The following is a 24,048-nucleotide window of genomic DNA, read 5'->3' as shown; positions in this document are numbered from 1 at the left end:
CTATAATAATATATATATATATATATATATATATATATATATGTGGTTAAGTTGATCAACTAATTGCTTTATAAACTAATACAAAAAAAAGAATTGAATGTTCGACCACTCTGTCCTGATCATGGCATTTTCATCGACTAGTAGCAGTATTACTAATTTAATTATAAAGGTCTGAAAAAAAAAAACAGAAGCATGAAATGTTGAATTTTTCAAAAGATTTGAACAAAAACAGAAGAAATCTGGTAATTGCAGAGTTCATGCAATGCATATTTTGCAACGTAAGCAAACAGCCAGCTACTCTTTGGAGAATATCTGGTATCTTTTTATGATATTCATTTCCAAACTCGGAATAACAATACTTTTTCTTTTCTGCATTCATACTTGATGATACTTAGTCATAGTTTAATTAAACTTTGATTTAAACATCTTTTGGAAGAAGTTAGTTTTAAACAAGTTTTATCAAAATCATAAACAAATATTACAAGTACATAAACATAAGTATCACTCGTTCCACTTTCCTTATAGACATGACGAGTAGAACATACTGTATATACAAAACCATAACCAATCAAATCTATTAATGTATACTTTTTTTTTGTAGTTATTTTACTTTTGATGATTTTTAAGTTTGAAAAGCATGTTTTGCTAAGTCATTAGCACACAGATTTGCCTTCCCTAGAGAGAAGCTAAAGCAAGTTAGTTTCTTCTTTGTGACTGGTCTAACCGAATTAGCCATGTAATTAACATGTATGTAAGTCATTTGACTTTTTTCATTCCATTAGTTTAATAATTTCATACTTTCCTGTTAATTTTATAAGATCACACCACGCGTACCCTTCGTTAAAAGTCAACTCCCTCGTACCAAAAATACAAATTTATTTAAAAAATGAAAATGACAAGTTTTACTAAAAGGACAAGTATTTGTCAAAAATTTGAAATCCGTAAGAAAAAAAAAAACTTTTATTAACTTGTCAAAATTTTCATTAACTTGTTTATACTACTAATTCAAATAAAAATCGGAATATTAACATAACCCCAACAGAATAAACCTCAATAAAAAGTCAACTCTTTCATCTTCTTCTTCATCATTTTCAGCTCCAAGATAAATAGCCAAAGCTACTATTCGATACTAGTCTCGAGTCTCGACAGACAAAATCTACTTCTAAACTAACGGTGCCGATTCGCCAACATCATGCGACACAACACGACACAGTTTCTTTCTTCTTAACTGAACGGTGACGTTTTTATTAAATAGCTCTGGTCGTTCCACATTCTCAAGATGGGAAATGGAGCAGGGAGCTTTAGTGGCTGTTGCGCCGGGAAAACTAACACTAGATACGATGTCGGAGTAGAAACAGTTCAAGAAAACCTCGGCCACTCTTTCTGCTACGTCCGTCCAGTTCTCACCGGATCTAAATCTTCTTTCCCGCCGGAATCTCCCCTCCGACCCGACCCGATACCCGGAACTACGACAACTTTCCGTTCGATCTCCGGCGCCTCCGTTAGCGCCAATGCTTCCACGGCTCTCTCGGCTTCTCCCGCATCAACAGACGCGTCTGGGTTAGCCTCCGCGTTCGAGAGCTCCAACAGATTCGCCTCCTTGCCTCTACAGCCTGTGCCACGTGGTCCGATTAAAAAGCCGGTTCCCGGCTCCGGTTTATTCGAACGCCGGTTCTTGTCCGGTCCCATCGAAAGCGGGTTGGTTTCAGGGAAGAAGAAGAAGAAGAATAAAAGCAAATCATTTACGAAACCAAAACCTAACAAAAAGTTTCTTACATTCAAAAACGTATTAACGAATCTGGTCACTAACAATTTAACTCGTTCGAAGAAGAGCGTGATCGAGCCAATCACCATGTGTTCCGATTCATCAGACGAATCATCAGACTCCGATCATGGTAGACCTGAGATCAACTACTCAAGCACGATCCTGAACAACCACGAGAAGAACTCTAGAACTGAAGAAGGAGAAGAAGAAGACGAGAAGACCAAGTCTGCTGCCTTGGAGGAGCCAAAGATACAATGGGCGCAGGGGAAAGCAGGGGAAGATCGAGTTCACGTTATTCTCTCTGAGGAAAACGGTTGGCTCTTCGTCGGCATTTACGACGGTTTCAGCGGTCCAGATCCACCTGATTATCTTCTCAAGAATCTCTACACCGCCGTGCTCAACGAGCTCAAAGGGCTGCTATGGATCGATAAAGCTGAATCCGAATCTAAGAATCTTGAATATTATAGTGAAAATGAGGAGTCCAAGATCGAGAAACAGAGTACAGTCGAGCATGATTCTGATTCAGTACAAGAGAAGTGTCCTGTGATGAATGGGGACAATGTTGTTTGCGAACCAAGTAACATAACGAGTGACGTGAAGAAGTTACAATGGAGGTGCGATTGGGAGCATAACTCAAGCCACGAGTCTAATGATAATATTAAAACGAAACAGAAGGATTTGGAGACGATTAACCACAAAGACGTCCTAAGAGCTCTTCAACAAGCGTTGAAGAAAACAGAGGAATCGTTTGATTTGATGGTTGATGAGAATCCTGAACTAGCACTGATGGGATCTTGCGTTCTTGTGACATTGATGAAAGGCGAAGACGTTTACGTGATGAGCGTAGGAGATAGCCGAGCAGTTCTTGCTCGGAGACCAGATCAGGGGAAGAAGAAGATACAAAAAGAGCTTGAAAGAATCAAAGAAGAGAGTCCATTAGAGACCTTGTTCGTCACAGAAAAAGGATTGAGTCTTTTGGTTCCTGTTCAGCTCAATAAGGAACATAGCACAAGTGTCCAAGAGGTGAAACTCTTTTGCCAGTCCTGATTCCAAAATCTCTCTTTTTATCGATGCACACAATAAACTGATATAATAATTTGTTTGTATGTGACAGGAAGTGACAAGAATCAAGAAGGAACATCCTGATGATGCATTAGCGATAGAGAATAATAGAGTGAAAGGTAATCTCAAGGTCACTCGTGCATTTGGGGCTGGCTTTCTTAAACAGGTATATATATATAGACGATCTTAGTTAAACAGTTATAAGATATATCTCGCATTTTGTTGGTAATAGATTTGGATTAACTAGGCTACGTACAAGGTTTTAAGAATATATGATAACGTAGAAACAAAAATGCATTAAAAAAAAAAAAATTTGTTTGGTTCGGGTTTGGTAATAGTTCAATGTGTAATTCCTCAGCGAAAATGGAACGAGGCGCTTCTAAAGATGTTCAGAATAAACTACGTGGGAACATCGCCGTACATCACTTGCTGTCCATCCCTCCACCACCACAGACTCTCATCACGTGACAAGTTCCTAATCCTTTCCTCTGATGGGTTATATGAATACTTCTCTAACGAGGAAGCAATCTTCGAGGTTGACTCATTCATCTCAGCCTTCCCTGAAGGCGATCCTGCTCAACATCTCGTTCAAGAAGTTCTCCTTCGAGCTGCCAAGAAATATGGTACTACTAAAATAAGAACAAAAACGCAAAAACGCACTTGAGATTCTTAACTATTGCAGTCGTCTTTTGATTATAATAAACTCAAGTGCAACTTTCTTTGTTTTTGTTATATTAGGAATGGACTTCCATGAATTGCTGGAGATACCACAAGGAGATCGTCGGAAGTATCATGACGATGTTTCGGTGATTGTGATTTCACTTGAAGGAAGAATTTGGAGATCTTCCATGTGAATAATATTAAGTAATCTCTTTTGAAGAGAGACTTGTTAAATTAGCTTTAGAATTTTCAGTTTTTGGCGATTCCACAAAAGTTTTTAATATCATCATTGCTGGGGCGCGCATATTTTTAAACTCTGCTCTGTGTTGCATTTGTTTTTACCAATTTACGTCAGTGATAGGTGAAAAGTGAAAACTATATATACAGTGCAAGAAGCATATACAAATTTACCATTTCTCAAAATGATTTAAATAAATGTATATTCTATACGCAGATCGAGCCTAGCAAAGTGTTATCCTTTCTTATATCAAAGGATTAAATAGTACTACTCTAAAGTCTAAACACAGATGAATTGATCACATATGTACATGGAATCACTTTTTACAAAGAAAATGAAAAGAACAATCACTATTTGATTTGCATATGAATGATTATAATTCGGATAAGATTCACGAACCTGATTTTTGCTACGTTCTCTCCGGACCACACATCCCTAGTGACTTTCTCTACCCTTTTTCCATTCTCTTTTTCAACGAATTTTCTAGTCTTTTTTATTATTGAATAGCTCTTTATTTAGATACGACAAAATACTCCAAAAATACTTTATTTTGGATATTTTTTTAAGATATTTCCCGTCCTAAAAAATATCTTTATTTTACTATTGTAAAAATTAAAACTGTAAAATACTTCACAAATATCAATTAATAAAATACTTCACAAATATCAAGATCTCTTTTTTTTAACAAAAAATATCGAGATCTCTGAAATATTCTTTTACCAAAAAAATATATATTCTGTGGACAACTGACGTTAAACGCTGACAAAAAAAAAAAAAAAACTGACGTTAAATATATCACAGCCGTAAAAAGAAATAAGAAAATAGAAAAACATATCGCAGCCGTAGATATAGATGTACACGTAAGGCGGTGGTAGATCTGGACGGTGATAAAGACCGTAACACACGGAACTTAAGGTATGCGCTCGAACGTACCAGAACCAACACACACACACACTCCTCAATTATTTGAACCATACAATTATTAAAACCGACGTACGAGAATCAATGCCGCTAAAGGGGTAAAAACGTAAATAACAAGAAAACTGATATTTAGGAGATAAGAGCGGAGAAAGATCGCGACACGTGTATGGTCAGTATTATCTCATTTTTGCTTATAAATATATTTAGGAGCTACCCTTTCCTCATCAATATTCATTCTCTCATTCTGCGATCGTATCAAGTTTCTAAAAATCTCAAATCCGATTTGGTTTCATAATACTCTCTTATAAGAAAAAGAATGTCTTGCTGCGGAGGAAACTGTGGTTGTGGATCTGGCTGCAAGTGCGGCAACGGATGCGGAGGGTACGTACGCTCTCGTATTTATCTTTAATTCCGGTGAAATCGTTGCATGCAACAACTGCATGGTCTCTTGTTTTCATCGGATAACTGATTGGGTTTTTATGTTTGGTTTGTTTTCAGGTGCGAAATGTACCCAGACTTGGGATTCTCCGGCGAGACGACAACAACTGAGACTATTGTCTTGGGCGTTGCGCCGGCGATGAAGAACCAGTACGAGGCTTACGGCGAGGGTAACAACGCTGAGAACGATGCTTGCAAGTGCGGATCTGACTGCAAGTGTGACCCTTGCACCTGTAAATGAAGAAACATATCTACTTTTTTTTTAAAAATAGGCAGAGATTAATTAATATCAACAGTGTTTTTAATTTAAAATAAAGTGACCTTAAATGGTGTGTTTTAGGTTTGGTTAATTATGTGTAATAATAAGGATCGGCTGCAGCTTAATCTTTTTAGCCTGCCGACACTAGTAGTCTAGTATTGCGTGTGGTTTAATGATCATATAATCTTTTTATTATTATTAGATGTCTCTGCCATGTGACGAGTTTGTACTTCCTTCTTCGAATGGAATGAAAAAGTTATAATACTTCATAATTCTGTTTTTTTTTTTTTTTTTGGCTTTTCATATTGGTCCTCTCCGTTGTTTATGAATTGGAGAAACGTTAGTAAGCTAACGAGAAGCCGAGTTGTGAATTTTCTTAGTTAAACGAGTATGTTTTGTAGCCTTGAATCCAAAAATTTGACTCGTGTGAACATGTTAATTTGAAAAATTGAAAGTGTATATCTATTCCGCGTGCCGAACCACAATTATTGGGTCGCAGTTGTATAAATCAAACCAGATTTCCAAACATTACTTTATTTGGTTCTATTTATAAAAAAGAGTCACAATAAAAGTGTTAGAGCAATGTTTAATTGGTGGGCTCTTAACCTTAAAAGTCCCCACCATTAAACATGGTTTTATGGGCCTTTTAAGGCTTCGACTTGACTCATAGACAAATATATATAATTGTCATGTGAAAGGTTACTTTGACTGCAAAACAAACATTATAGAGATCACGAGACAAATTGTATACAGTAGTCCGATTAGGTCAAAGCTCTTGTTAAAGTAAATATCATTATCGAGAGAGAGAGAACTTTTATCACGGTATTATATATATTTTGGTTATATTTCCTTTTTTTTCTTTTTCTTAAGGTTGCACAACTTCACAATCAATTGGATTTCTATATATTGATTGGTAGGGTTTAATTATGTGTTCAGGAGAGAAAAATATGGAAACTAGGCTAGTCAATGAGAACCCAATTGTTTACCCGAAGAGAGAGCGGCGTGTTCGTACTGATCAGATCAATGACGATACCAATGAGTTTTCTGTTGAACCAATTGACCGCCTCGAGATTTTTGATATCCTTCTCTTATTAGATCTCCCTAACTAGCTAAGACAATTATTTTGTCATATTTATGTTTTATTCATATGTATTGCATCTTCTTTTAGTTTCCTTAACAATCTACAAATCGTATAAGAGATATCAAAGATCCAGAGCATCGTGACCTTTCTTTAGAAGACCTCAACATAGTTACAGAAGAATCTGTTGAAGTTGATGCTGACAAGAGTTACGTTAGGTAACAAAAATATTACTTATAATAATTGTGATTTAATTCATCTTACCTTTTTCTTTTTTTCTTTTTATCCCGAGACGACCTACTAAACTGTGCCATCTTTTTCTTTTGAGTACAGAATTACAATCACTCCAACTCTTCCACATTGTCACTTGCCACAAGTTATTGGTCTTTGCATCTACGCAGCACTTTTACAAAGCCTACCTGCTAGATTCAAGGTACAAATTATTTACAAACGTTCTTGTTTCTTACAGAATCCTCGTAATTTTTGAGCTAATTTTGATGTGATGGAAAATCTCAGGTCGATGTGAGAATAGCACCAGGGAGTCATGCAAATGAGGCTTCAGGTATATCATTTTTTATTTTTCTGGTTGCAATTAATGGAAAAAAAAAAGAAAAGGTTTGTTTGTTGAGTAGTTTGATCCCTCAAATTAGTGTTAAATTAATTGCAGTTAATAAACAACTAGGGGACAAAGAACGTGTGGCGGCAGGATTAGAGAATCCCAGCTTTGTGGCTCAATTCGGTTCAGTGCATGCAAGTGTGTGATTTTCATCCATGACATATATCTTCTAGGATGATTTTTACCTTTGTCGTTCGTCTTTCTAGTTTCTTGTGCTCTATCTCTTATATGACATTCGATTCTAAACAAGAGCCTAGTAATTTTTATATTCTATTTAACTTGTTTTAGTCATAAAACTTGCATAGCATTAACACAAGGTAATCCTACAAAATTGTCCATGCTTTCTCATTGGAGTTATACCAAGAGATACTTTTATAATTGTAACGGTAGAAGACGTTAGCTATGACACAATAACATGCTGCACGACCCCATTCATAGTTGAGCGCTATGTCTGCCGCTCTCCATCTGCCTTTGTGCATCTTGTAAGACACATCCCTGTTGACACATCTCACATAGACAGTTCCTTCAAACACTGCGGTTAAGTACTTAGAGCATGAGCAACGCCGTAGTTATGCATCGTCCCACCGAATAATTGTTCAAAAAATAAAACACAAATACGATTAATCAAAAGAACCGTTTCTTAAAACGAGACTTTTTCACTCGTCCTTCCAGCCACGTGGCTAATATTTTATTGAATTATGTTTTTTTTTTTCTATCATCAAGGGTGATATATTTTTATAGGGTTAGTATTAGAAACTGTTTGAGTGTTTTGTTGGCTGTGATTATGCTTTTGTTTCCTTGTTGTTTGTTTAAAATATGAAAAATTATAAATTTTTATACGGTTGATAAGGTATATCAAGAGCATCATTACTACTGAGAGACTAAATCCAAATATTTATAAGGTTTTAAAAGGGTCTAAACGACATTTATAAGGTTTTAAAAGGGTCTAAACGACATTTATAAGGTTTTTATAGGTTTTTTAAAAAGTTTACAAAATTTTTATAAAGTTTTTAAATTATTTTTAAAAGGTATTTATACAGTATTTATGAAATATATATATATATATATATATAAATTTACACACATATAAAGATAATTTGTACTATAATTAGTATTGGTTTCTGTTACGAATTCTAATATTTCTATGAATAGAATAAAATGTTGGTTTAATCTTTGTATGCTTTATGTTTTATATTTTTAATGTCTTAATTGTATTTATTTTTTTCCTATTTTCAACTTTTTGTAACTTTGAAACTTTTTAATGTTTTGAATTTTAGTGTTATATGTTTTATATTAATCCAATCTTTAATATTTTAACTTATTTTTTTAAAAAAAATAATTTTTAAAATTTTAAAATATTATTATTTTAATCATGAGAGCAAAAACATGGGACACTAATGCTCATATATAAAAAATAAAGAATTGTCCCATGATCAAAATATTCATATTTTAACCATGTGACCAAAATAAGTCTCACACCAATGCGCATGCTCTTAGAGCCTCCAAATATCTCCATGTTAGGGATCTGCGAAACTCGCAGGTTTGGGTCTTGGTATTAAAAACCTCCATCCAATTCGTCAGATTAAGATTTTCGGAACCTCCTGGTACATAAATTTTCCCATCAAGGACGCAAATAGAGTGGTACTCACAGGCCACCCGCGTGCATGGTGCCCGACGCCATGTGTAAGAGTGGAAACCAGGATCATTGTCTTGGTGGAGTTGATTGGTTCCCGACAGAGCGTGAACCAACGTAGTGGCTGAGTGCCGGTACGTAGCCGTAAGCAAACATGAAGACAACACTCGGTGTGGCCTAGGAGGGTTCGGGTCTGATAAAGTTCCGTTGAAGCAAGGAGAGCGGAATCTCTTGGAGACTAAAGAGAGAGTTGGGTAATGAAATCTTGAGACGCGGGCTTAACAGTTTATTACCAAATCATCAGGAAGCATCAGAAATGTCATCCGTCTTGTCTTTTCTCCATTCATGGCTGCTAGTTTTGGATCGTCTTTTCTTCATTTATATTTTTTTGTTAATTGTAAAAGATAATTTTCAATTTTTTAAAATAGCAAAAATCTGGGAAAAGTCAAACTGAAAATTAGTAACAGTTTGTATAATATATTTTGCTCTTTTTGACATTTGTTTTCTCCTTTGTTGTTTTTCCTTTTTTGAGAAAAAAAACAAAAAAACAAAAAACCTAACTCATGTGAGGAGTTGTAAATTATTCTTTGGATTAATCACAGCTATAACATTAACCCAAAAATATATAAAAAAAAACAATATAAAGAAAACCAAAGCGTGTTATAAGGAGGAGATCTCTGTTTAGCCTAGGGGTTGAGAGTCTTAGTCAAGCAGCATATCTTTCTCAGCTGATTTGATTTCATCATCAGCCTTTTCTTCCTCTGCAGATATAAACTCAAGCTGTCTTGATTTGAAAACTGCTGTTCTTTTCGATCTTATCCGATATGGTGGAGACAGATTGTAAGCATTTGATCCATTATTTTGAACCTCTTCACTGACAGGGCTCTCTGAACTATCTTTACCATCATCCACCTTTTGATCAATCTTTCTAACTTCAGCTGTTTTCGTGGCATCATTGTTATCCGGAATAACAACCCTGGGTCGTCTTTTCCTGAAGATGGAAGGTGTGTTTGGGTATGTTCTGGCAGCTTCTCTCAGGAAAGATTCAGGACTTCTTGGAGCTGAGCCGTTACTGTACTCATTTCTACAGGGCGGTGGAGTGAAGAAGCTAACTGGTGATGCAATTGGACTGCAACCACATTCATGCCCATACATACGTTGCGTATCCGCTTCTGATGCCATGTAATACTCTATTTGAGGCTTGTAGTAAAGACGATAACCATTCATTGCCACTCCACCAGTCTCTGGCAATGGCTCTGGGTTAACACACTGAGGAGAATAAGCATACTCATTAACAACAGTCATTCGTGAAGCAGCTACTCTTTCTTCAAGCGGAACACAAGAGTTTGACTGGCCATTTCCATCTTCATCAGGGTTCTTTAAATCTGTAGTTCGTGATGGGGTTTGAGTTACTGAATCAGAACCCCTTTTCTGAGCAGATAATGAACGTTTAGTTACACTATCAGGAACACCATGCTTTGCTGTTGTTGGCGGTGGTAACCTACCAGTACTTAAGTAGAACTCTGACTTCTTTTTCAGTGAACTATTCCAATGGTTCTTTATTGCATTATCAGTCCTGCAACATATTTTTGGTAAGCTCTTCATAAAAACCAGTGCTAGGCTTTCTATAGTCATTACTCCATTGAAGCATACCAAGAAAAGCATATACCTGCCATGTAAGACCTTGGCTATTTCAGCCCATTTGTTTCCATGAATTCGATGAGCATTCATGAGAGCTAGTTCTTCCTCTGCGGTCCAAGCATCCTTGTTAATATCAGGATTTAAATGGTTGTGCCACCTAAATACATTTCAAAAGAGATTAAAGCTTACAAAATAACTATAAGAAAAATGATTGGCTCATATGAATTTATTACCTTTCTCGACATTGCTTCCCAATTCGACCTGTTAAAGACTGTGCAATAACAGACCATTTTGCAGGCCCGTATTTCTCAACGAGTTCAACAATTTTCTCATCCTCCTGCATAACAAGAAAATTTTAAGCCTTCGTACTTCACTTAAAAAGATGCCAACCAATTAGATAAATCAGAAACAGAATGAACCTCTTGTGTCCAAGGTCCCTTAATAAGATCCGGATTTAGAACTTTCTGCCACCGGTGCAGGCATTGAACTTCAGTTCTATCATTGAAAAACTCCGCTGCGAAAATAAATACACCAATTTCAAACAATAAGAACAATACTAAATGCTTCACAGAAAAACTGAAAATAAACGTAAACGCCTCAGATGATCAAGTTAATCTACAAGGGTAATTCACTAGATAGTAAATAGTACGGACAGTAAACAAGTAGGCATTTGGAATTATCTACAACTTCAGACAAGACTCCAACTCCGAAATTGCAACCACAAATCTCTGTAATGTTGTAACGAGAACTAGAATTAATTAGACATACGACTTATACCTATCTTCTTCCAGCTCTTCCCTTTAAAAGTGCCAACTGCCCGTCTCAATGTCTCATCCTGCATAAATAAGAAAAACTCTCATCTTGATTTTTGAACTAGTGATCCACAATTTATATATGTCAAAGGAATCACTAGTCAAATACTAACCTCTTCTGGAGTCCACCCGCCTTTCGCTCGCCTTATAGGGCCGCTAGTCCTCCTGCATACCAAAGATTATCAACATCAATCTCCTATAGAAAGTGAACATAAGAAACGCCAGTCTGACAAAGGAGAAAATGTAATCCAAATTGGTAAAAGAGTGCTGCAGAGGAGATACTTCTCAGAGAGAGAGAGAGAGAGAAGAAGAACTAACTCGTGGTACCTATGAGCTGGTGATGCAGTGGCAGGACTTGCAACTGTAGGTGGTGACTTGTGGGAACTTTCGGCACTGCCTTCAGATAGAGAAGAGCACGAAGCAGGTGTTGATTGCTTATTTTCTACACACTGACCCTCAATTTTCACTTCACCTGTTTCTTCCTGGATATCCATCTGTAAAAATCAATAATTTGATAAGAATTATCAGAGAAAACCCTAAAATAACAAACCCATCATGTTTAAAACACAAAGCAGACAGAACCCAGATCTCACAAATCAACAATTCAGCAAACAACTCAAACATTCACCAACCATAACCAAATTTTTTTAGGGTTTATAACAATTCCAATCACAGAAATTCATAAAAAAGCCCTATTTCAAGAAAGTGGGATTCGTTTCGAGACAGAGGAAAACAACCATGAACTCAATTTCACTACAATCTGATCACAAGAACAAAACCCTTAAAAAGTCAGATTCGATACACAAAACGAACCTCATCTGGAGAAGCAGCCGCTGGATTCAAACTGCAGCTCATCGAGATATACAGATACACGAATTCGCCAGCAGCAGCGGAAGAAGAAGAAGGCTGAAGGAACGTTAAAAAAACCAAAACTTTATTCGAAAAATACTTTGCCCGTTGAACCAGAGAGAGATAGAGAGAGAAAGAGAAGACTTGATCGAAACAAAGAAAAAAAAAATTTACATTATAAAAATAAAAAAGGGTTAAATTAGCTCTCTCTCTCTCTCTACTATTATAACGAATACTTCTTCAGCTGACGTCACACCGTTACTTGCCGTTCTTTTTACCTTAAGTAACCTATTCTCTTAACCGGCCCCGGTTTATTTCAATACTTATTAGAATTTATAGAGATGTCAGATGTTCATACCAACGAACAAGCCAACCAAACCGAACCGATGTGAACAGACCAAATTTGTCGCCGTCGTAATACTTTTGGAGTGGAAAAGTCGGAAAGGCTAAAAGAGTTAACATCAGAAACAGAGGTTTGAACCTCAAACGGCACTCGTAGCTGATCCGTTGACCGTTCAACACGTATGCGATGTAGGTAAATCTGGACCGTCTGATTCTGTTTGAGATGAGTCAATCATTGATTGGGCTTAAAATAACCAAAAGGCCCAAAAGAACATAGCAAACTTTCGCGTGTCCTCCGGACCGACACATTGTTTTTAATTAATTAAAGTAAATTTCTCGTATTTGTTTGGCAAATCTCATCAATTTATATTTTAAAAAAAAGATTACATTTGTAGAAAATAGACTAAAATATACATTTAGCTCATAAAATATAGGTGAGAACGTGAGATAAGTTTAGTATAAGATAAATCCTGAGTTATCTGTTAGTGATTGTCAATTGTTATCTGATAAATTAACCATAAACTAGGATAATAAAATTATTAAACTTAGATACATTCAGATTTAATTTAATAAACAATAAAAATTAATAGTTTTACATTTATTATTAACATCTGTTTGAGTTTTTTTTTTTTTTTTTTTTTTTTTTGGGCAAGAATCAAAGAGACAAAGATACTATGATATAAAAGTATAAAACCATAAGTTTGTTGGGGGTTCTCGTATATTACTGCACGCAAAATCAGTTTGTCCGGCGACTAAAAGACCGAATAGTTTGGTTTACAATCACAAGAGATGAGATCAATACAATTCAAAATCATAACCATCCTCTTCCTCTTCCTCTTCCTCTTCATATAGTTTCTCCCCGTTTTGAAAATTTGTGTTCATGTCGTATGATTCTACATAGCCTTCTTCACCCTCTTCAGCTTCATCCTCATTTTCACCAATCTCAGGCTCATTGCTCTTCTCTTCCTTCTTCTCCTTCTCCATGCCTGCCTCGGTTTTCGACTTCTTGGGTAGATTCTCTCCTGCCTGAAAGAAGAAATGAGAAGAAGGCAAGTTGTATAGTACACCTGAGAAACTGATGAGCGTTACAGAAGACAAAACATCAAACTTACCGATGTGTCAAAGAGTTCTTCCAAGACGTCGTAGTTGATTACCGTTGTAAGTCTCTGTAAGAGTCAAGACTCGAGATCAGGCAAGAGGAAGAAGACACACGAACTCCAACAAGTTTACTCAGAGTTAATAATGCATCACCTTTTTAACAAGCGTTCGGCGAACAGCTTCCATGGCTGTGGCTGGGGGAGCCGCGTTCTTTTCTTCCTCAGCTTTTTTCTGCTGCTTCTCCTATATGAAGAGAGAGAACAGAAGCAGATTTTGATCGAGTATTCTTATGTCATTAATGGCCATAACGTCATTCTCCATAAGTCAGTCAGATACGTGATATGAATCCAGGAACATAATTGCAAAGTTCGAGTCACCTTTCTACTTTGCTTCTTAGAAGCTATAGTAGCTTCGTAAAGCTTTCTTGCATGTTCCGGGCAATTAGAGTTGCTTGCTTTTAAAGCTTCACTAGCAGCCTTAAGAGCTGCTTCCTTGGCCGCTTGCTCCTACAAACAATATAATGCTTTTTCTCATGAGTGATTGATCTCATATATGATAAAAGAAATCCAAGAGAAGATAGATGATATCTAGGCTCTGAAATCACCTCAATATAAACTTTGTTCATTTCTTCCCATACGATCTTCTTATAATGCTTTTCATCCTCGTTGTTAATATAGCCATTTACCTGGTCAAAACTATAATATTATGACCGACAGATCAAATATAACAAGTGAAATTGTATGTTCTATATTCAAGGTTATACATTTGACGTAGCATTTACTACAATGCAAGAAAGCAAACCAGTTACCGACCTCTTCATCATCGATGTCAGAAAAGTTGCCTGATTCATCCGATGTATCAGCATTCTCTTCAGCCCCATCTTTATTTTTTTCACTTTTCTCTGGGGCACAGCACAAAAAGATTCTCAAATGCGCAAATAGATAGGAAAGAACATTAATCTGAAAGACAACACTTGCACTCACCAGAACACTGTTTTTTGCTTTTGTTCCCACTGTAATAGTCTGGTCCTTTCTCTGACTGTTTAAAGTTCGACAAAAGAAAGAGTTTTAGAATAAGAAACTACCAAAGAAAAATTGATTAACCTCCCACACAGGTGATTAGGGTAGGTGGAAAAAAAAAAAAACTGCATCCTCAATTAAAGGAGCACCGAAACTTACATGTTCATCATGGTTAAGGCTACCAATTCCTCCCTCGTTTGCTTTGTCCATTCTCTCTTTCTCTGCGCGCTGGAAAGCAGGGGGATCCGACCCACCAGCAAGTCCACCAGAAACAACTATGAACTGTATAAACATTTTGGGGAAAAAACATCCGATTGTTAACTTTTGGAGCCACTTATCGAGGATTCGCAACTATGTAAACAGAAGACGTGAAAGGAAAAAGCAGGCATTAAACAGGAGACCTACATCTTTGTAACAGTCCTCACATAGTCCATAACCAAAAGGTTTACAATCCTGATGCTTACAGAGCACATCCTCTTTGTTTGATGTTGGTTTCATGGTAAACAATCTTTCCTGCATCTCTTTTTCTCTCTCTGTGAGCTCATCAATCTAGCCACATGTGTATAAACGTTTTAAAATGAACATAATTCTTCAACTGATATGGGACCAAAAAAAATTGAGCCCGTGTTGCATTATTACATACGATAACAATCAATAGCAGTGGACCATATGAACCAGGTACAAATACTTAACCCAACATCAATCATGTGTGATGTGATATGACCAGTTAGCATATAATTCACATCTAGAAACGCTTAGCCTTAACTCACATTTAAATTTCCAGACTCTGTATTGCCAAACTCAATCAGTCGTTTGGTTAGCGTTGCTTCACATATATGGACAATGTTTACCTAAAATAGAAAACAAAGCAAATCAGCAATGAATTAGTGAAATAAAAGGCTAATACATCTTTCCTCTCATCTAAAAGTAGACTAAAACAATAGTTCTTGATAAGCCAACCATATCTTACAATATCTGACTTAGAGCACTTGATACCATGAGAAAGAGCAGCTGTGTAAAGTGCTGCTCCACATATTCCACTAGGTTTCCGGCCGGTCTGCAAGTTAATAGGTAGCTAACATTAGCACAAAACACATATATAACTAACTTTAAGAAAAACGGTACAAAGGAAACTATCATCTAACATAACAAAGTCACACCTGCATCCAATCTCTCTTCATACTAGCTATAATGTTTATAGCTGTTGTCACAACAGCTCTATCATGTGTTCCTTTCAATAAGCCTGCAGATATAAGATGAAATGAGTAGGTTGGATCAAGTATTCAATATAACTGTTTAATTCTTAGCTGATGTTCTGCATCAACCAAATATAGAAAAGAATGGTAGCCAAAGGATGACACACTTACTGTTTGAAAATCGAAGAATGAAAATCGAAGGATCAACAAGCTTTTCATAATTCTGATCGTTCGCAATGTACAACATTTCACATAGTTGCAAGTACACAGAACCTAACTCATAACTGCACAAGATTTGACGAGACAAAATAATAAAATCAGCTTGGACACGAAAAGTCACTGCAGTAGAGGTAACATGTAATTGGACGGGAAAAAAAAGTTGAACAGTATGTAGATAAAAACAACTTAGCATACACGCTAACTCGTAGGTAACTTGAGAAATCAATAAGAAGAAACGGAATGTTCTTTTCCCTACAAATTAAGAAAGTTTTTGGTTAACATATAGCAAAGAAAACATCACTATTTAGCTTGGTATTCTAATGAGGAAAAAAAATCGGAAAAGAACAAGACGATTACTAGGACTCTGACCTGCAAGTCAAGTAAAGACAAGAAGCCTGTACCAGTTCTGTCCTACGGCCCTTAGTGAAATTTTGCTCAACGGCCATCTTCAGAAGATGAAGTGAGTTAAAAAAAAAGGGGGGGGGGGGGGTCGAAGTCCTTACAAATTACTATTCAGAAAATAAGTAAACCAAACATACTGAAAAGAATCGAGCAGCCATGTCAATCAAATCATCTCTCTCATCACCAATTCCCAAGGCATCCCTCAAATTCCTAAACTCATCTCTAGCTGCCAGAAAGAAAACAAAGGTCTGTCAAATCAAACCACACTAATCAAAGATTGCATTAACAAAGCAATGGTTTTGAAACAGTCCATGGCCTCAAATTTGGCAGGAGATTTAAGGATGGGAAATACAGAACAGTGAGTAAACCTAGGCAATTACTGAACTGAAAAACTTGAAATACAATAAAAAGTGAAATGCATTGCGAGGTCAAACATAAGAAAAAGTTGTAGACTAGAAGTGTCAGTTGCAGTATTTAGGCCAACAATGAAAAAAAAGGCATACCTATTCTATTTCTCCTTTCACGTGAGCTTGAGATCCCACTCTGAACACTCCTTACTATATTACCTGACGCTTGGCTCTGCAGATAGAAATAATGTGTAAGCTTAAACCAAATCTTTTCAAAAACTAATCCATAAGGCAGTATAATTCTCAAGTAACTCTCTAGAAATAACTAAAGAGATAGCAGTCGTGAAAAAATCCATTGTCTACTCTATCGATGATATTTCTACTTGTTGTAGCCCATTAAGTTAGTGTTTTCTTCTTCTTTCACGCTGGTAGTTTTGACCTTATAAATGATATGCTCATAACAAAGTTCCGGTCTGAACGAATAAGTTTATACCAGTCGAGGCAAGTATCAAACTTACCGCCAAGAGTATATTAGATATACTCACTGGAATATAAACCAAAACAACCAAACAAAAAGTTCATAACTTCCCATACAACCACTACTGAACATCTAAGCAGAGATAAGGCAAAAATTCCAAGATTCTCCAACAGAAAAATCCCTCTAAACTTACAACCTACTAATCATCTCCAAACCATATGAGACACCAAGAAACATTTCTATCTCTACAGCAGAGGAGCTTGAAAAGAGGTAAACGAAACTAAAGCACTGCTGCTTATACCTGCCCAGCAGCATTCTTTACGAATGTAACATCAGTAGAAAAATTGAAATTCTCCAATATCCTCCCACATAAGTTACATGCCCTGCAAAATTAAAAACATGAAATTCATAATCCAAAGCTTGGAAACCACAAATTCAACAGCAAATAAGCTCCATAAAAACAAACAATAAGATAGAACATCAGTGAAAAATCAAAACACTTACAATCCACCATCGTTGGGTCGTATTCCGGGAACATTCTTCCCACAATGGTTACACCACACCATAGCTCCGTGACTCACAAAGCTCCCAGCTTAGCTACTAATATTGATCCAAAACCCAAGGTTGAGGTTGAGCCGATTCAAAACAACAGCTTCCAGTATTACTGCTCAAGAGAAAGATCAGATTTTTCTGGCGAAACAAACTCCTTTTACACGATCGTGCGAGGCAGTGGGAAGAACTAGGGCTCGGTGGTTTGTTGGTTCACCATGATTACTAATATATATAGCATACCGGTTCTAGTCACGACGACGGTGGCGGCGGAGAAAGGCGAAGCTGAGAGACGTGTTGAGATATTTGCTCTGAAGAGTTAGCAAAAGATCGTGTGCGCTCTTTTCAGAGATAACTGCAAGATCAGCATTTGCTAAGTCGTGTTCGGTTTTGTATTTCCGTTCAGCTCAATTAGACCAAAATATCAGGTTAAACCGGTCAATTGGATCTGGTCCGTTTCGGCTATTGCTAAACCGTAATCGTAAACAAAACGCGCATTGAAGAAGCATTAAAGTTAAAGTTTGAAGATAGAAATTGCCATAACATAAAGACGACAAAAACCTGTAAGTACAACAAATCTTATCTGAAAATATATAAGTTACATAGAAACAAGTAAAAGGGTAAAAACTTAAGCTTCAAGTTTATCGCCTATGGTCCAAGTAATTTCAGAGGTTCCTCTTTCTTCTCAGTGACATTACGATCTGCTGCAGAAGCTCTCAGAGGAGGCTCAAAGAGCTTGCTTGCGACATCAGGAGGCAATGAGTCTTCACCAGGAAGAACAAGAAGCCCTTTCTCTCTTAGAGAAGAAGGTTCATTGTAGCAGATGCTCCACAGTGAATCCACGAGTTGTCTCTCTTCTTTAACAGTTTCGAGATCTTCTTCTGACATCAAGCTGATTCCTTTGATACGTTCTTCAAGTAGCTGTCTCAGCTTCTCATCGCTTTTATCTATGCTGCTACATTCGCATCCATCATTTTTCTCTCTAGCAAGCTCAAGCAGTCCACGAAGAGCGGCTTCCCTGGTCTCAGAGTCATCACTAGACGCGAGATGCATCATCACTCTCGGAAATCCAAGTCCAGTGGCAATACTGCGGTCTGACTCATCCTCTTGCAGTAGGTATTGCAACAAGTTTAAGGCTTTCCTGGAGAATTTGGAATAAAGTAAAGAAATAAGCATCAATTCAAGAATCTTCCAAGCTTTTAAATCTACAGAGACATAAAGGAGTCAAGAGTATTTGTGTGGTTTACCTTTGAAATCTCACACTATCAGACGCTAAGGCTTCTCTTAGACCAGCATAGCCATTGGCAAGCTTGAAAGCTGTGACTCCGGGCTTGTTATGGCGAATCAAACCTACATGCCATATTGAAAAGGTGTACCTTTAGTATATCATAAACCAAGTAAAATAGAATCACAAAAGGTTTCAATCATCTCGATCTCTACTGTAAAATATCACAAGTTGGCTTACATGATATCGCGCCAAGAGCTTGGGTTCGAGCATGAATATCTGTGTCTGAAGTGAAGTTTGAGAGCAATGACTCCAAACCATTGACTTCCATAACTAACTCCTGGCTTCTAGGATTGTTCTGAACTATTGTGCTTACAACATCAGCAGCTTTTGCCCGAATATTCGCATTAGAGTTTTTAAGGAACCCAAGAAGAGGAACCAAGCCTCCAATAGAATGAAGATCTACACAATAGTAAATTAGCAATTAGCTAACTGTGCCAACCACAACAGAAAAAGGGTAAATAAAAAAACTTGTTCCAAGTAAGAGATAGTTTACCATTAGCCATATCGATAGATTCAACGTGCTCCTGCAACTCCTCCAGCAAATCTACCAGAATAATAAAACTCAATTAGTACCCCAGAAGACAACAAAAGATAAAGGCCTAAACTATGTTTTATGGCCAAAAATATCACCTTGGATATCTTCAGGTGTTACTCCATGTTCCACCAAAACTTGTTCAGGTGTTTGCATAACTAGTGTTATCTCCTTCATGCGCTTGACTATATCTACAGTCTGCGACTGCATAGCCTCCATAAACCATTTTCGATCCTCCTCACTGTCTCATCAGACGAATCAATCAACAAAACAATCCAAACTAAACACCAATCATAAAATAGTCTATGAGTAAATGCTGAATTCGCTTCAGCTTAACAGAGTTTAATGGAGATGTAGACAAGTGATAACGAGAAAAGAAATAGCCTTTTCACCTACATAGCTACAGGAGTCGATAAATGCATCCAACAAAACCCATAAAGTGAACAGATAACACCTATATTACACGTACCCAGATTCGAAAACACTCATAAGATTCATCTCCTCAAGTGAAAGCTCAATCACATTCAGACAGATTTCTATAACTACCAGCATCCCAATTCAATCTTGGACAAAACGAAACCTAAGAAACTAAAAACGTAGTTCGTACCTCAACTGGCGAGTGGGTCGAGTGCCGTCGGCGTGAGAGAGACTCCATTTAAGCAACCCGTCCCAATTGGGTCCGTCTTTCGCCATTGGAGAATGTTTTCACCGTCTTAGAACAGAAGATGGAGAAAGGAATTACCAAAGGAAAAAAATCGAAACTTTATGACCTCCGTCTTTGTAATGATAAGGAAGTAGAGTCGGCTAATCGGTAGTTTGGTTTTATAAAAGACCTGAGATGATTCGCGAAGCTACTACAACATTCTTAAACCTCGTCGACCTCTTGAAGAGAAAAGCAGAAAAGCGAAGACGATGACGCGTCTTCCACTTTATTGAACCTTTATTTAAGATTGAAGCCCAATATGAATTATTTGGGCTTTAATAGACTCAAGCCGGTACTCAAACCGTCCAAATCAAGTTCTCTGAATTTTCCTTTTTAAAACAAAATTACTAGCATTGACAAAATTACCTTTGACTTTGGACTTTGGACTTTGGACTTTGGAGCATTGTGAACGCTACTTCCACTCGAAATATAAACGACCAAGAAATACTATTTTGGAGCTTTGTATAATGGATTAACCAAAAACCGACGTGACGACAAATCACACTCACAACTGAATCTCCTTTCTATTTCTACTAGTCTTCATATGGCGTCTTTTTTTTTTTTTTTTTTTTGTCGTCTTCATATGGCGTCTTTGTTCTCTTCTTTTTCCTGTTTCGTATGTCCCGTCCTGAAATATGTTACTTGACTCTGTTCTGAAACAGAGACAAAGAAGATGAAGCCTGAGGAGCAAGAAAGGGACATATTGTTTCCAACAGATGACGAGGAATGCCAAGTCGATGTCTCTTGCGAAGATGAAGATGAAGATGATGATTCCGGTTCATCTTCATTATCCCAGCACGATTCCGCTCCATGGCCTCGGAGTTATCGGTAATCAAAATCCTCTGTTTTTCAATATAAAAAGAAATAGTGTGAAGGGTTTGCAATAGTATTATCTCCTTTTTTTTTGTGGAAAATTCAGTCAATCTGTGGATATCTTGACCGGAGTTACACCTCCTACAATCAGCTTCATTCATCGGAGAGGTTCTCAGACATCATTCACCAGCTCTGTCGCCTCCTTATTCAAGAGACGACAAAACTCCATTCTAAATTCCTTTGCATCCTCCGCAAGCAAACAACCGTTTCTCTCCGAGAATGACGATGATGACTCAATCAGATCATTCGTTTCATCGCAGCTCAAGTTATCCATCACCGATCTCTCGTACACAGAACCAGATCTCTGCTCGTTTCCTCAATCTGTTCTCAACGGTAAGCCGTAGTATCGGTATTGCTTCTGTCTCAAAAGTCTTTCACACATAACTAATTTAGGACAGGGGCATGAGAATGGTAACTATATAGCACGATAGTCGATAAAGATTAGGCTTTCGGTTCGGCTCACGCTGTTAACATATTATACCATTATTACAAAACTTATTTGAAGCTGTCTCTCAATGTTGAACCTATTATTGAGCAGGAATCAATATCCTATGTGGAGTAGGTCTACTCACAATGCCTTACGCGGTGAAAGAAGGAGGATGGGTTGGTCTTTTCATACTCTTCTTCTTCGGTATCATCACTTGCTACACCGGTATTCTCCTCAAACGATGTCTTGAAAGCTCTCCTGACCTCCATACCTACCCGGACATTGGTCAAGCTGCCTTCGGATTCACTGGCCGCCTCACCATCTCCGTGAGTTATATGTTATTCATTTACATAGACACTTAAAAACATCTCCGAACTAAGAGAAGGGTTCTTGATCTCTTGGTCATTCGCAGATACTTTTGTACATGGAGTTATACGCATGTTGTGTGGAGTATATATCATGATGAGCGATAATTTGTCGAGACTTTTCCCCAACATTTCACTAAACATCGTTGGAGTACCTCTAGATGCTTCTCAGATATTTGCCATATCAGCTACTCTTGTTGTTCTTCCGACAGTTTGGCTCAAAGACCTTAGCTTACTCTCCTATCTCTCAGGTTTCATTATTCTCTATATATAAATAATCATATAGCCTTACCAAATAGCTTGGAGATGTTCGTTCCTTGTTTAATACATGTGTTCTGTTCTCTTAGCCGGAGGAGTCTTCTCTTCAGTCATGATGGCTCTTTGTCTCTTCTGGGTCGGGTCGGTTGATGGAGTTGGGTTTCACCCAGGTGGACAAGCTCTTGATCTCGCTAACTTACCCGTGGCGATTGGGATTTTCGGGTTTGGGTTCAGTGGTCACGCGGTTTTCCCAAACATTTACTCTTCCATGAAAGATCCATCCAAGTTTCCTCTGGTGCTTCTCACTAGGTTAAAACACTCTTTGCTTAACTAAGGTTACTTAGAGTGGACGTAAATAATGTTAGGTTAAAACACTCTTCGTTTCTTCTTTTGCAGTTTTGGTTTCTGCGTATTCTTGTACATAGTCGTAGCGATTTGTGGCTACAGTATGTTTGGTGAGGCCATTCAATCGCAGTTTACACTAAATATGCCACAACAGTTCACGTCATCCAAAATCGCAGTTTGGACAGCGGTGAGATATATATAACTTTCAAACTTGATAGAACATGTTTGTCTCTATCTGTATTACTAAAATTTGGTTGTTTCTTTCTCTTTCTCTCGCTTTAGGTAATAACACCAATGACCAAATACGCATTATCTATAACACCGATCGTGCTAAGCTTAGAAGAACTTATGCCGTCGTCAGTGAAGATGAGATCCTACGGAGTATCTATCTTTTTTAGAACGATTTTAGTTCTCTCAACTTTGGTCGTCTCACTTACATTCCCATTCTTTGGTAATGTACCCTAACATCTCTGTGCATGCAACTATGCACAAGAAAAAAACAATATTTATCTTCATTTGTTCTAATATCTTTTGCAGCGGTCATGGGGGCTTTGATGGGATCATTCCTCGCAATGCTTGTGGTAAGTCTCCTATCATCGATTTATATGACAACGATAAAGGAATAATATGTACTTGATAAAGATTAGTTAAACAAAAAGCTACATATTTCATCAGATCTCTAAAATACATTTTCTTAAGAACATATGATAAGACTTTTTTAAAGCTTTGTAGTTGTTATAGGCATTATCAAACATGTTAAAAAGGATTCGTATTTTGTTTTTCTTGTGCAGGCTTTTATCTTTCCCTGTCTTTGTTATCTCAGCATCTTGAAGGGTAGATTGAGTAAGACACAAGTAAGAGACAGATTAATTTGTTTTGTTTTATGCCTTGCCTTAAAGTTGTTATTGTTTCTTTACAAATACAACATGACAATTACATTTTAATTTTTTCTCGTAAATTATTTGCTCTCTTGGCAGATTGGAATATGCGTTTCCATCATCATCTCTGGCATTGTAAGCGGTTGCTGCGGGACTTATTCCGCCATTGGAAGATTAGTAGGAGAATTGAGTTGAATGGTGCTTTTTTTTTTTTTTTAATGCAGTTAGTAAATTAAGTTTTGAAAATTTAACAGAGTAATCGAGTTTGTAAAACGAGACACTGATTTTAATACATTAATAAAGTATGTTTTGACTTGTAATCATCTTTTCCATTGAATGAATTTGTATATCATGAGTATAACTTGTAAGAGATAATCATTAAGTAATTGCAAGCTATGATGCCTTTCATATGAAAACTCCGTCATGCTGATGGTATCCACACAATCTATCTCGAAAGCAGATTATACAAATAGCTTTTCAAGTATACGATTAGCTAATTTATGATTGGTTGAATACCTTGTCATTATAAAAAGGTTTTACAGCATTTCCAACACTTTTTGTTTCAATTTTTACTCAAATTAGCGTAATTTCATTTCATATCAAACTATATTCCGTTTTGAACTCTAAAAATTTAGTAAATAGGAGATCTCTAAAAATAATATAAATGATGAATGATTCTCTCCATAACCTGTCACATGGCATGCCATTAAATAATGTTGAACATATGATAACTTAAACGTCTAATATTTTTTGAAGA

At 36.9% G+C, this 24,048-nt stretch overlaps 7 protein-coding genes and 1 pseudogene across 10 annotated transcripts; 4 read left to right on the top strand and 4 right to left on the bottom strand.

Moving 5' to 3' along the window:
• The first annotated feature begins 1,279 nt into the window (after positions 1-1,279).
• On the top strand, positions 1,280-3,877 carry LOC17892259 (probable protein phosphatase 2C 36). Its single transcript, XM_006297078.2, has 4 exons — positions 1,280-2,788; positions 2,880-2,993; positions 3,186-3,450; positions 3,566-3,877. Exons 1-4 carry the CDS (start codon positions 1,280-1,282, stop codon positions 3,679-3,681), a joined length of 2,004 nt encoding a protein of 667 aa, XP_006297140.1. The 3' UTR covers positions 3,682-3,877.
• Positions 3,878-4,876: 999 nt separating this feature from the next.
• LOC17892206 (metallothionein-like protein 2A) lies at positions 4,877-5,623 on the top strand. Its single transcript, XM_006298836.2, has 2 exons — positions 4,877-5,027; positions 5,145-5,623. Exons 1-2 carry the CDS (start codon positions 4,963-4,965, stop codon positions 5,323-5,325), a joined length of 246 nt encoding a protein of 81 aa, XP_006298898.1. The 5' UTR covers positions 4,877-4,962; the 3' UTR covers positions 5,326-5,623.
• A 667-nt stretch (positions 5,624-6,290) lies between these two features.
• LOC17891113 (protein AE7-like 2) lies at positions 6,291-7,277 on the top strand. Its single transcript, XM_023785696.1, has 5 exons — positions 6,291-6,420; positions 6,531-6,639; positions 6,755-6,854; positions 6,938-6,983; positions 7,089-7,277. The coding sequence occupies exons 1-5, from the start codon at positions 6,291-6,293 to the stop codon at positions 7,181-7,183; spliced, it is 480 nt and encodes a 159-aa protein (XP_023641464.1). The 3' UTR covers positions 7,184-7,277.
• An 83-nt stretch (positions 7,278-7,360) lies between these two features.
• Positions 7,361-9,017, bottom strand: LOC111831408 (annotated as a pseudogene).
• Positions 9,018-9,240: 223 nt separating this feature from the next.
• Positions 9,241-12,156, bottom strand: LOC17891985 (transcription factor MYB3R-3). Of its 2 annotated transcripts, none has more exons than XM_023785695.1 (8): positions 11,937-12,156; positions 11,442-11,617; positions 11,237-11,288; positions 11,089-11,146; positions 10,731-10,825; positions 10,545-10,648; positions 10,340-10,468; positions 9,241-10,246 (listed from the first exon to the last, which is right to left on the bottom strand). In XM_023785695.1, the coding sequence occupies exons 1-8, from the start codon at positions 11,976-11,978 to the stop codon at positions 9,373-9,375; spliced, it is 1,530 nt and encodes a 509-aa protein (XP_023641463.1). In that variant the 5' UTR covers positions 11,979-12,156; the 3' UTR covers positions 9,241-9,372. The 2 variants fall into 2 exon arrangements, with proteins under 2 accessions (XP_023641463.1, XP_006297357.2); XM_006297295.2 differs by having other exon boundaries at positions 11,451-11,617.
• Positions 12,157-12,974: 818 nt separating this feature from the next.
• On the bottom strand, positions 12,975-17,955 carry LOC17891684 (transcription factor IIIB 60 kDa subunit). Of its 3 annotated transcripts, none has more exons than XM_023785645.1 (19): positions 17,578-17,955; positions 17,375-17,456; positions 16,752-16,827; positions 16,386-16,474; positions 16,216-16,292; positions 16,042-16,098; positions 15,799-15,911; positions 15,592-15,674; positions 15,402-15,488; positions 15,202-15,282; positions 14,837-14,944; positions 14,591-14,713; positions 14,396-14,450; positions 14,225-14,313; positions 14,017-14,097; positions 13,790-13,918; positions 13,566-13,655; positions 13,427-13,480; positions 12,975-13,340 (listed from the first exon to the last, which is right to left on the bottom strand). In XM_023785645.1, exons 1-19 carry the CDS (start codon positions 17,637-17,639, stop codon positions 13,110-13,112), a joined length of 1,767 nt encoding a protein of 588 aa, XP_023641413.1. In that variant the 5' UTR covers positions 17,640-17,955; the 3' UTR covers positions 12,975-13,109. The 3 variants fall into 3 exon arrangements, with proteins under 3 accessions (XP_023641413.1, XP_006297259.1, XP_023641414.1); XM_006297197.2 differs by having other exon boundaries at positions 14,837-14,980; positions 17,578-17,954; XM_023785646.1 differs by lacking the exon at positions 16,042-16,098 and having other exon boundaries at positions 14,837-14,980; positions 17,578-17,954.
• Positions 17,956-18,119: 164 nt separating this feature from the next.
• LOC17893121 (hsp70 nucleotide exchange factor fes1) lies at positions 18,120-20,339 on the bottom strand. Its single transcript, XM_006297912.2, has 6 exons — positions 20,050-20,339; positions 19,541-19,683; positions 19,404-19,454; positions 19,088-19,309; positions 18,870-18,972; positions 18,120-18,763 (listed from the first exon to the last, which is right to left on the bottom strand). The coding sequence occupies exons 1-6, from the start codon at positions 20,133-20,135 to the stop codon at positions 18,271-18,273; spliced, it is 1,098 nt and encodes a 365-aa protein (XP_006297974.1). The 5' UTR covers positions 20,136-20,339; the 3' UTR covers positions 18,120-18,270.
• A 479-nt stretch (positions 20,340-20,818) lies between these two features.
• LOC17893030 (amino acid transporter AVT1G) lies at positions 20,819-23,486 on the top strand. The gene is given in 11 exon segments (XM_023785360.1): positions 20,819-20,973; positions 21,065-21,351; positions 21,557-21,771; positions 21,858-21,897; positions 21,900-22,061; positions 22,158-22,377; positions 22,465-22,600; positions 22,696-22,864; positions 22,951-22,994; positions 23,205-23,267; positions 23,391-23,486. Coding segments are annotated over 11 exon segments (1,587 nt in total).
• Positions 23,487-24,048: the final 562 nt, after the last annotated feature.

This window comes from Capsella rubella, unplaced genomic scaffold (assembly GCF_000375325.1).
Source record: "Capsella rubella cultivar Monte Gargano unplaced genomic scaffold, Caprub1_0 scaffold_3, whole genome shotgun sequence".
NCBI classification, from domain to species: Eukaryota; Viridiplantae; Streptophyta; class Magnoliopsida; order Brassicales; family Brassicaceae; genus Capsella; species Capsella rubella.
Note: the sequence above shows the minus strand (reverse complement) of the source record. Positions and strands in the feature narration are given on the sequence as shown.

Coding starts and splice junctions, on each gene's coding strand:
- LOC17892206 (XM_006298836.2), top strand. CDS start 4,963: ATGTCTTGCTGCGGAGGAAACTGTGGTTGTGGATCTGGCTGCAAGTGC. Junction 5,028..5,144: donor TGCGGCAACGGATGCGGAGG/GTACGTACGCTC, acceptor GTTTGTTTTCAG/GTGCGAAATGTACCCAGACT.
- LOC17891684 (XM_006297197.2), bottom strand. CDS start 17,639: ATGGTGTGGTGTAACCATTGTGGGAAGAATGTTCCCGGAATACGACCC. Junction 17,457..17,577: donor CGACCCAACGATGGTGGATT/GTAAGTGTTTTG, acceptor TTAATTTTGCAG/GGCATGTAACTTATGTGGGA. Junction 15,283..15,401: donor AGTGCTCTAAGTCAGATATT/GTAAGATATGGT, acceptor TTTCTATTTTAG/GTAAACATTGTCCATATATG.
- LOC17893121 (XM_006297912.2), bottom strand. CDS start 20,135: ATGGCGAAAGACGGACCCAATTGGGACGGGTTGCTTAAATGGAGTCTC. Junction 18,973..19,087: donor AGCTCTTGGCGCGATATCAT/GTAAGCCAACTT, acceptor TATGGCATGTAG/GTTTGATTCGCCATAACAAG. Junction 18,764..18,869: donor GATAGTGTGAGATTTCAAAG/GTAAACCACACA, acceptor CAAATTCTCCAG/GAAAGCCTTAAACTTGTTGC.
- LOC17891113 (XM_023785696.1), top strand. CDS start 6,291: ATGGAAACTAGGCTAGTCAATGAGAACCCAATTGTTTACCCGAAGAGA. Junction 6,421..6,530: donor TGACCGCCTCGAGATTTTTG/ATATCCTTCTCT, acceptor AACAATCTACAA/ATCGTATAAGAGATATCAAA. Junction 6,640..6,754: donor GCTGACAAGAGTTACGTTAG/GTAACAAAAATA, acceptor TTTTGAGTACAG/AATTACAATCACTCCAACTC.
- LOC17892259 (XM_006297078.2), top strand. CDS start 1,280: ATGGGAAATGGAGCAGGGAGCTTTAGTGGCTGTTGCGCCGGGAAAACT. Junction 2,789..2,879: donor ATAGCACAAGTGTCCAAGAG/GTGAAACTCTTT, acceptor TGTATGTGACAG/GAAGTGACAAGAATCAAGAA. Junction 3,451..3,565: donor TCGAGCTGCCAAGAAATATG/GTACTACTAAAA, acceptor TTGTTATATTAG/GAATGGACTTCCATGAATTG.
- LOC17891985 (XM_023785695.1), bottom strand. CDS start 11,978: ATGAGCTGCAGTTTGAATCCAGCGGCTGCTTCTCCAGATGAG. Junction 11,289..11,441: donor CCAGCTCATAGGTACCACGA/GTTAGTTCTTCT, acceptor TTTGGTATGCAG/GAGGACTAGCGGCCCTATAA. Junction 11,147..11,236: donor GCGGGTGGACTCCAGAAGAG/GTTAGTATTTGA, acceptor TTATTTATGCAG/GATGAGACATTGAGACGGGC.